The sequence below is a fragment of the Malus domestica genome, chromosome 17, assembly GCF_042453785.1.
Source record: "Malus domestica chromosome 17, GDT2T_hap1".
NCBI lineage: Eukaryota > Viridiplantae > Streptophyta > Magnoliopsida > Rosales > Rosaceae > Malus > Malus domestica.
Genome location: NC_091677.1, coordinates 6,869,627 through 6,880,268, shown reverse-complemented (window position 1 = coordinate 6,880,268; position 10,642 = coordinate 6,869,627). Strand labels below are relative to the sequence as shown.

Below are 10,642 nucleotides of genomic sequence, written 5' to 3'. Positions count from 1 at the left end.
CTGCAGATTTGGAGCAAAAATGTCGACAAAACTTTGAGTTGCATGGACAAAACAGCTCTCGACGACCAAATTCTTCAGTCTCATTCCACATATGTGCAGCCTAAATAAACTTGTTCCGAAAATATGTACTTCTTCGAGGCGTGGACAACTTATTTTGAGATCACCTATTCCTCTACGTTTACATATAATCAATTTCAATTTCTCAAGTGAAGGGAGGGCTGAATCAGAAAATAAATCCATAACCCAAACACTACTATCCGAGAATTCCACAGAACCTAGAAACAAGGTGTATAGTAAACGGATACCACTAGTAGTAACAGCCCTCCTAACACGGAGAAACAAAAAACTGCTAGTGGCTAACACTGTGAGACTCCTCAATGAATCACACTCAAATACACAGAGGCAAATCAAACATGCCATTTACGAGCTTCAGATAGAGTACAAGTTCTTCAATTTTATTATGTTGCACCACCAAGCAGATGGAATCATTTAAAAAAATTAAACTTGCACCTCCAGAATCTTTAATCGCAATGCGGAAGATTTTTATGTCAAAGACTTTTCTTGACGTCGAGTCAAAGCATTGGTTATGAACTGCATCCATTTAATATCATCGACGTCAGATGGAAACCCCTCATAGAAGTCGAGGATGGGAACAGAAGTCCATAAATATTCCCATCTTCTAGATAAAACACTGGTTTGTGCTATGGAATTGACGGGTAACAAAGAGAGTATGCGATACAAAACATCATTTGGAAGATCGCTAATTCTGTCAATACTGCACTTTTGCTCATTGTGTGCTTCCTTTTCTTCCTCTATAAAAGCTTTGGTGATTTCCATGGAGTAATGAGTTAATTACCTGCTAAAAAGATCAAAAGAATAAACGCCCCTCAAGTCAGTGCTGATGATGATCAGGGCCTAAATAAAACTTAATTATATGAAACCCTAACCAATTTGTCTGAGCTAATTTTATTGAAGAACGTCCAAGCATGTAGACAGCCAAAAAACAAACAAACTTGCTATATATGACATGCCCCGATCCTGCTGTCCGGAGGACACCAGGATAGCCACTTGCTGGCCGACTCCCAATGAGTGAAGCAAGCCATCATATCATGCTTATACTAAGAACATGTAAGCATGCTTGCAAATTTGCGTTGAATATAATAATCATATTAAAATACATATCTTTAAGAATTAAAGTGTGAGAATGATGAACATGTGTAGAGCATACTACTACTCAAGATTACAAGCAGAGGGATAATATTTAAAGGTGGGGTTGCAAAGAAGAGGTACTGCAAGGAGGGGAGGACCTTGAGCTACCAAATTTGGGAATGCCTTCTGTTTGGACCCAAATTTACACCATCGGCCCGTGCAACCGAGGTCGTTGGTTGAGCATAGTGCCAGACGGACAGATGAAAAGGTGAAGATAATTTTGTTATTTAAAGATATTATTATGGTTTTATCATAATAATTATCTTTTAGTACAGAAAATGGGATGCAAACTATATCTCAAGCTTTGAGACTCTTATCTGGTTAAGCAACAATTTGCGTGCAAATTAAATGTTGGTTAGTATACAGATGAGATTGAATGGGTGAGTGACTGATGCCGTGCAACAATTGGATGCCATGTGTTTGATGGAAGATGGTCTTTAAAGTATCAGATAATAAGGCATGCATGATGGGATTATATTTCATTTTATTATGCATGCATGGGATAAAGGCTACTGATGGAGTTTTGGGAGATGAGATTAAGCTTTGATTGATGTGATAAGGCCTAAGGCGTGGACTTAGGCGCATAAAGGATAAAGTTTTCAGAGTTTTCATTTATTGTGATTATGCATGGGATAGGTCTGTGGGCAGCAGCAACAATTAAAGATTTGGAGTCACAATGCAATTGGGATTGTTTTCCACGACTTAGGTATGTAGGTCTCTATAAATACCAAGCGGCAGGAAACATTAAAGGGACCTCCAATTTAACACACAAACTGCCATGCGCAAACCTTCGCTCTACGCAAAACCTCTCAAGAACCTTGAGAAATCTCTCCATTGCGCTATAATGTGCAGCCATTGTGCACAAAATTTCCCTGCGAGTTCCCGCCATATCCAAGAAGGTAAGCCCCAAACTTAGTCCAAAACTTAGTTGATCATGTCTAGGGATATGATTGGAAGGTTTTTGAGAAGCTTTGGTGGCGTTTGGACCATAAATGCCTTAGGGAAAGACTTCCCCAGTTTTTCAATGAAAACTACGACTTTTGCAGGCGTTTTCCAACCAACTCCCACCACCACTCGGTCTAAATTGGTACATATGTTTTCTCCTCATTTTAAGCTTCATTTCCATATAAAGATTGTCGATTTTGGTTAAGAATTGAAGAAGTTATGAACATTTAAAGTTTACCCTGTTTCCCACAACCTCCATAGCTTTCAAGCCATTTTTTGACCAAACCATAACGACTTAGCCATTGAGGAGGGTACCAATCTTTTCGTCTCATTTCGAGGTATAATTTTTACTTTTGAATCACTTAATTTCGTTGAGTATAGACGAAGTTATGGATGTTTAAAGTTTTTTTAGTTTTCGACGAAGAACCCAGTTTTCCTGCGGACTTGTCGCCTTTTAGGCTATTTCCCATCTATCTCTGGCCACCATTGAGCTTCCAAATAGGTATAATCTTGTTCTACACTTTCCTATCGTCGTTTTGATATATTATGGGTCGAATTTGGTTAAGAAACAATGAAGTTACGAAGCTTCAAAATTTGCCCAAATTTTCGACCAAAAATTCCAAAATCCAGTGTGAGCTCTGGCAGCTTGGCTCAACTTCGGCGGCTTGGCTCGGGTGAGTCAGCGTTGACAATTGACCAGTTGGCCGTCAATGTTGACTTTTGTTGACTTTTTTCCTGTTTCGGCCATGACCCCTCCTAGACTAATTTCGACGCCCTGATTCCAAATCCGCGCTCAGTTTTCCCAAATTCAATTGTTTTGGTAAGGTTTTAGTTTTTACTAATTGGTCATTTTATGTGCTTAGAAGGCCTACTGACGCTCTGGTTAGAAGATGCGACTATGAGACAAAGGTCCAGGGCCGAAGGGGTAGAGGAAGACCTAGGAAAACTTTGGATGAGGCTATAAGAAAAGACTTAGAGTACCTGGATCTAACGAAGGACATGACACAGAACTGAGCGCAATGGCGTTCTAGGAATCATATAGCCGACCCCACTTAGTGGGAAAATGCTTTGTTGTTATTGTTGTTTTGTGGTCATTTTATGCACTTAGGTGCGTTTGTTAAGGACGACCCCATCCTCCTTAGTTTGCATGATTTTTCGGCAACGGAGTATTTGTGAGTGGACCCCATCTTAAATTGCATGTTTTTATCAAAATATGAGGATTACATTCATGAAAAGCATGATTTCCTGATTTTACACTTCATGAGATATATTTATGATTTATCGAATTTACGTTTTATGAAATGTTTATGATTATTGAATTTACGTTTAGAAAGATTTGCGAACCATGACTTTTTATACATTACGATATATGATGGATTTACGAATATGATTTATGATATAATGCTTGAGCTTTTGAGCTCCGATGATTTGATACAAGAGATATGATTTATGTTTTCGGTACTTATTTAGGGGGTAATCATACAAGACATACACACAACATGAGTATGTATATGCCTATGGCCATAGGACACAGTTTGATGAGTAGTGAGATATTTTATGACATGCTCCCAGCTTCACTGGCGAAACCAATGTCGGTGTGTTATGCACTTTTCTTCTTTGACGTAACCCAGAGTCGTACAGCTTCACTTTCAGGTAATAGGACCTACCATGTTTCTTCACTGTTGTAACCCAGTGTTGCATAGCTTCACGCTCGGATGATGGAATGCCTTCGGGCGACTATGATACCCCTAGTTAAGTACACTGTTTTATGATTTACGAAGATTTTATAGATTTGCCTTCGGGCGACTATATTACCATTACTAAGCATTGGTTTATACGTACATGTTTTACGAACGTTTTCATGGCATGCTAGGGTTTTTAAAGAACCTTTTATATAGTATTATATGTGTTTTCAAAACATGGGGTTAGTATTTTCATAAAGGAAAAACGGTTTTCTTATTATTCTTACTATAAACGTTGGTCCACTCACGTTTTGTTTTGCACCCCCTTCAGGACTTAAAAACAAGGCGTAGGATCTCGGCGTTGAGGCATTCCCGTATTGGTACCTTCGAGTCCTCTCGGTGTAGAACCCCTTTTTCTTTGTAATCATATTCCTTTCGTAGTACTCTTGATTAGTTGTATGCTCTAAACGCTTTCCCGCATTTGCATATTTCATTATATTTTAAATTTACATATTTTATTTTCGTTTATTCTTTCTTCATAACTTGCATGCATGTTAAAATGATTTTGTCACCCTCAGGTGTTTGAAGAATATCATAATCAGGACGTGTTAAGTAAAGAGGATAGAGTGTCAGTAGCGTGGCCCCACGACACATTAATAATTGGAGTTCCACGTGCAATTTTGCAACTTTTTCATATGGACTCCGAATAGAGTTTCGCCCCAACGCTCTCATGGTGAGCGTACAACTCGAATAAAATAGTAGGAAAAAATTATCATTTTTTTGGGGGGAATGGATAATAAATTTGAATTATAAAAGCAACAATTGAAATCCTAATTCGAAACAATAAATCACTAATTTCAAAATTGAAGAATCAAACCAAATTGGAGAGGGATAACACAAATAATACCTTGTTTTAAGCTGCAGGTGGAAGATGGAGGTCGAGGACTCGATATGGACTTCAATTTGGGGTTTCATTTTAACATTTGGCGGCTTAGCTGGATGTGGAAGCTGGAGGACGAGATGGAGGTAGATATGCGGTGGTGATGGACGGCGAACGAAGAGGGGGCTGGTGGTGGTGGGTAGTGACGGCGAGACTGGGAGACTGAGCGTGCGAGTTCAGGGTGGAGAGAGAGAGAGAGAGAGAGAGAGAGTTCAGCTCTGTTTTGACTCTCTTAGTTAGCGGGCAGTGTTTTTCTGTCGATCAAATGGTGGAGGCTTAATCAGTGAGATTAAATCCTGCGGTTGTAAGTTTTCTAACTTGCACTGTTGACATCACCAATCCATCAAGTTTATATTCAATTTGCATACATGGGAGATGTTTTTAGTTACATTTTCGTTTTGATCACATATTAAACATGAAGAACCAGCCAATAGCTTCATCATCTACATGGATCCATGCACATTGAAAAACAATCAGTCAGCAAGCAAAACGATTGAGATTTTGACATTGGCAGATGCTCGCGGAAATCCCTCTATTAAACCAATTGTATCCTTCCAAGGATCTCGGAAATATGTCGGGTGATAAGAACCGAGAACCATGTCTTGCAATCCTCCTCCATATTGAAGTAAAACCCTCACAACGCTAATCACACTCTCGGGGATCATAAGATTCATAGGATAACTGGCAACAACGATCTTCACCACCTTTAGATGACAAAGGGAGGGACTCAAAACCTGAGCTTGACTTTCCCAGTACTGTTCTTCAGTGCATTCAGTAATGTCCAATAAACTGTTGTTCCATACCTGCAACAAAATTATAAAATATGTCGTTAATCGTTACTAGTTATATTCAAAACTCTATAAAGTTCACAGCGTAACCTTAAACCTCATCTGTCCTTGTAAACTTGCCAATATACAGTACACTCTAAGTAGGCAAAAACTTACATCATTATGGTCGCTGCCATTGGATATGTCGATTTTGAGAGTGTGGAGTATGGGAGAGCTCTTGAACAGGCACGTTAGACCTGGGATCTCACGTTTGCCAAAGCCCTCAGTTTGAATTTCCAACGTCTGAAGTTTCACAAATGAATTTGGTAGACCATCTTCGAAATATATTCTGGATAAAACCTGGATGTGGTTAAATATGCCATATATCAATTAAATAATTCAGAAAATGCATACAAGTAGATGATATCATCACTTAACACAATTTCTCTAGTCTAATATATATATATATATATATATATATCTCATTTTATGAAATTAAAAGTCTAAAGAGCTTCAAAGTAGTAGACAAGAAAACAGATGAGCAAATGAACCTGGAGAGCATCGATGCTGAGGACAAGTTGTTGAACATGGGATAATCCGCACAAAAGATTGACTGCGACACAAGTCATCGCCATGCTAATATCATTGCCCCGGACCAAAAAATTTACGTCAGATGTTCTCATGGTAGGAGAGATTTGGATCAAATACTTCCCAGTTGTAAGGTAATTATGTTTCCAACGAAACGTCTGCAGATTTGGAGCAAATATGTCGACGAAACTTTGAGTTGCATGGATGAAACAGCCCACAACGTCCAAATTCTTCAGTCTCATTCCACATATGTGCAGCCTAAATAAATCTGTTCGGAACATTCGTACATATTCAAGGCGCGAACAACTTATTTTGAGATCACATATTCCTCTACATATTAAAATGGTCAATTTCTCAAGGAAAGGGAATGTTGAATCAGAAAATAAATCCATAACCAAATCCCTATTATCCAAGAATTTCACACGAATTAAAGACAAGGTGTGAAGTGAACGGAGACCAATAGTAGTAGTAGCCATCCTAACACGGAGAAAGTAAAAACCGCTAGTGGCTGCCAGTGTGAGACTCCTCAATGAATCACACTCAGATACACAAAGAGGCAAATCAAACCTGCCATTTACGATCTTCAGATAGAGTACAATTTCTTCAACCTGATTATGCTGCACAACCCAGCAGATGCAGTCATGTAAAAATTCAAAACTCGCATCTCTAGATTCTTCACTCGCAATGCGAAAAACCTTTATGTTGGAGTTTTCTTGACGACGAGTCAAAACAGTGGTTATGAACTGCATCCGTTTTGTATCATCGACCTCAGATGTGAAGCCCGCACAGAAGTCGAGGACGGGAACGGAAGTCCATAGATATCTCCATCTTCTAGATAAAACACTGGTTCGTGCTGTGTATTTGAAGGGTAACAAGGAGAGTATTTGGTACAAAACATCGTTTGGAAGATTGCTGATTCTGTCAATACTGCACTTTTGCTCATTGTGTGCTTTCTTTTCTCCCTCTATAAAAGCTCTGGTGATTTCCATGGGTTAAGGGGTTCATTACCTGATGAAAATATAAAAGAAAACGCCCCTCAAGTCAGTGCTGATGATGATCAGGGCCTAAATAAAACTTATTTATACGAAACGCTAATATATATATATATATATATAAAGTGCATCTTAAAAAATAGAAGTTCGGATAATTGAGTTCAACGTGTATATAAACACATATAAATATACATACATATTAGTGAAGATACATATAAAGAGAATTTACTTTACATAAGAAGAAAGAAGAGAAGAATAATGGAGGAGGAAGAAGAAGATACAGGAAAGTTTCCAACTTACAGTCACAAGAGTTGTCTTTTGACAAGGCAAAAGATTTAGGGTTTCGACTTCGACCCTTTGTTTATAGAGAAAGATTGGAAGTGGGCTGAGTGGGCTGCGGCTAGAGGATTGGGTTGGGGCTGAGTCATGACCTTTGGACACCCAACACTCCGGGATTTTTTTCTTGGAAAGTGTCATCAATCGCTGGTTTGGTAGGTCACTCCAAAAGAGCATCGCGGAAAGTCAAGCATATATGTTCTATGAAATGGTCAGCGATCTCAATTATGAGCATAGTGTTCGTGTGTTTTTGTTGAGCTTTCTTCACTTCAGCACTATTCACAAAAAGATTACGCCCCGATATCTCTGTCTCTCTAATCGGAGCCTTCCTATTCATATATTGATGCGAAAAAGCTGGCATCTTTATTTTTTATAAGTTGGAAATTTGTCAGCCAATTATTTTTGGTATAATCGTAAATAAGTTGAATTACCATTCTCCATTATTAGTTCTGTGGTGAAGGGAAGAGTCATATTCCACCCGTAATGCTTGTAATCCCGAAGGAACTGTTCCAAAAAATTTCAATACTACCAAATTAATTCCATAAAAAAAATAACCAAATTAATTGAAAAAAAAAATTGAAATACAACTTTATACCATGAAAAATTAGAATCATGCTCTTGCCTCTTTGGGTGGGCGGGCGAGGACATGATCGAGATTTTCTTGTACTAACTAATAGGTCGCACAACTGTCAATTTTAATGAATCTAGTCCTCACATGATTAAGAGCACCAAATATGAAAGATGTCTAATCTTAATAGAAGAAAAAAAACGTTAGAGGTGACACCACCTTACGATACTCATGTCAAGTTCGAGTTACTGAACGAGACTTTTCTATACAATATAATGTTGAAAAACAAGGATTTTACCATGTGATGTCAAGAATTATATATTGGTTCTCTTCAGTTTTCAATTTTTAAACATTCAAAAATTGGGTTTCCCAAAATCACCCAATTTAGTGTTTGAAAAAAACAAAATTATATTTTCTGAGAAATTGGGCACAGCCCTACGTAATATAACCTCTGAACCAAAAAAATATAAACGTAAAAGGTAAAAACAAATATGTCCAAAAAAAACGAGAGCAAAAATACTTCAAATCTCATTAAAAACAAAAAACTTTAACTCAAATCGGAGCGTCTATAGGAGCCGTTTAGCATCCGACGGCTACGATTACATGGAGCCTCAGGCTGGCCCCAACGCCTAAATTTCTTCCCAACGGTCAAAAATCTCGAAATACAAAAAAAAATAAAGATCGCCTCTCTCTCTCTCTCTCTCTCTCACGTCCAAGAATCACAAACCAGCAGTTACAGTACAAAACCCCATCATCTAATCTTTCCATCTTCCCCTAAAATCGTTTGAACTTCGAACCCAGTGAGCGAAAATGAGTGTAGTTGAATGCCAAGACGCCATTAACGCACCAGACCTTCAGGTGTGGAACAACGCCGCCTTCGACAACGAAGACTCCGAAGGTGGCTCCTCCGTCGTGAAGGCTTCCTGGTCCGATATACTCCAACCCCTTTCGCTGAATTGCTCTTCCGAGTCGTTTGAATCGGGTTGCAGCAAAGAGAATCTGAGCCCCACGATTCTGAAAACCCCTGTCTGCGTCAAATCTTCGGTGCCCTTCAAGCCGCTGGACACAAATACGAATCTTGATCCCTTCTCGGCGGTTGCGAAGAAGAAGGGTCTTGCAGAGGTTGAAGAAGGAGAAGAGAGAGTTCGAGATGAGGGGAAGATCGATGCGGAGATTGAAGAGATTGAGAAGGAGATTAGTAGATTGAATTCGAGGCTCGAAGCGCTTAAACTTGAAAAGGCTGAGAGAAACGAGAAGGCGGTAGAGAAGCGTGGAAGGGTTGTGGCGGCGAAGTTCATGGAGCAGAAACAAGGTGTGAAGAATTTGGATGGGTTGAAAAAGATTGAGTCTATGATGATGAGTGTGAGGTCGAAGGATAATCGGAGAGGAATGAGTTTGGGGCCGTCTGAGATTATAGCTGGAGCCGGATTTCAGAGGCCGAGTAAGTTCGAGATCACCCCTGTTCAGGCAACGCAGAGTCGCCGGAAATCGTGCTTTTGGAAGCTTCAGGACATCGATGAATTGAGGGCTACGAAGGAGAGGGGCAAGAGTTTGAGTTTGAGTCCGAAATCGAGGAAAACTGTGTCCAAGGTTCAAGCTCCGAAACAGGCTGCAACTACTGTTGGAGGGTCCAAAAGGCCTGTGAAGAAGCAAGACAAGGTTCTTGCATCAATTGGACCCAAGAAGCTTTTTAAAGACGGAGCCGAGAAGTCTGTGCCTGCTAAGAAAACACCATTCAAGCCTGGAAGGGTTGTGCCTAGTAGGTACAATCAGATTGGGAATTCGGCAGTGAGTGATGGTCGGAAGCGGTCTTGGCCTGAGGATGATAAGGATGACAGTAAGAGAGGTGACAAGAGGCGGGTCTCCTTGGTTGGAAAGCCGCATGGCATTGCCCGTGAGACATCCAGGAGTCAAGGACCGGAGTGCCGGGTGAAGAAGAGGTGGGAGATTCCAAGTGAGATAGTGGTGTACCAAGTTGCAGCAGAGGATAACAAGTCACCTTCAGTTATTGCCGAGATAGGAGATGTGCTGCCAAAAATTAAGACAGTCCGATGTGGTATTGATACTCCGAGGGGTTCGGGGCCAGCCAAAAGGGCTGCTGAATTGGTTGGGATGAAATCCTACTTTAGCACCAATGGGGAGGTTTGCCATGAATTGAGTTTTGCAGAAGAAGGTGCTGAGGAAGAATAAGTGGAATTGTCGAGGAACTTCACCTCGACTGAATTTGTTAATTTTTGTTCAAAAGTTTACTTGATTTTCAGTTAGCCATAACTCTTGTTATGGAGTAAGTATGCATTTTGTATTGGTTAATTGGGTTTGTAAGTCTCTGGTTTCTCTGCTATGCAATAATAATAGATGAAGCTATTTTCTTGCTTCCTAGCGAGATGTGTCTGCTAATAACAACGATTTCACTCAAACAAAAGTGTCGAAATCTGAATCTTGATACAAAATCGTTCCAATTGGTATACAAATATATACCAATTGGTATACAACTATATACCAATTGCCAATAGCAAGAGACCTTGAAACCGAAAACCAAAAGATAACTTCAGCTTCTAACTACTTACAAGTGTATATTTCATTTGAAGTCCATAGGACTAGTAATCTGAGTATCA

At 39.6% G+C, this 10,642-nt stretch overlaps 2 protein-coding genes across 2 annotated transcripts; one reads left to right on the top strand and one right to left on the bottom strand.

Moving 5' to 3' along the window:
• Positions 1–4,712: 4,712 nt before the first annotated feature.
• Positions 4,713–7,744, bottom strand: LOC114822536 (putative F-box/FBD/LRR-repeat protein At4g03220). Its single transcript, XM_029096948.2, has 4 exons — positions 7,424–7,744; positions 6,095–7,139; positions 5,721–5,903; positions 4,713–5,579 (listed from the first exon to the last, which is right to left on the bottom strand). Exons 2-4 carry the CDS (start codon positions 7,118–7,120, stop codon positions 5,250–5,252), a joined length of 1,539 nt encoding a protein of 512 aa, XP_028952781.2. The 5' UTR covers positions 7,121–7,139; positions 7,424–7,744; the 3' UTR covers positions 4,713–5,249.
• A 948-nt stretch (positions 7,745–8,692) lies between these two features.
• LOC103404903 (uncharacterized) lies at positions 8,693–10,406 on the top strand. The gene has a single exon (XM_029096740.2). It carries the CDS (start codon positions 8,838–8,840, stop codon positions 10,215–10,217), a length of 1,380 nt encoding a protein of 459 aa, XP_028952573.2. The 5' UTR covers positions 8,693–8,837; the 3' UTR covers positions 10,218–10,406.
• Positions 10,407–10,642: the final 236 nt, after the last annotated feature.

Bases quoted from the DNA above. Each gene is read 5' to 3' on its own strand.
- LOC114822536 (XM_029096948.2), bottom strand. From the start codon at position 7,120: ATGGAAATCACCAGAGCTTTTATAGAGGGAGAAAAGAAAGCACACAAT. The intron at 5,904-6,094 runs GTTCATTTGCTC...AACCACATCCAG, and splicing joins TCAGCATCGATGCTCTCCAG to GTTTTATCCAGAATATATTT. The intron at 5,580-5,720 runs GTAAGTTTTTGC...ATTTTGTTGCAG, and splicing joins ATGGCAGCGACCATAATGAT to GTATGGAACAACAGTTTATT.
- LOC103404903 (XM_029096740.2), top strand. From the start codon at position 8,838: ATGAGTGTAGTTGAATGCCAAGACGCCATTAACGCACCAGACCTTCAG.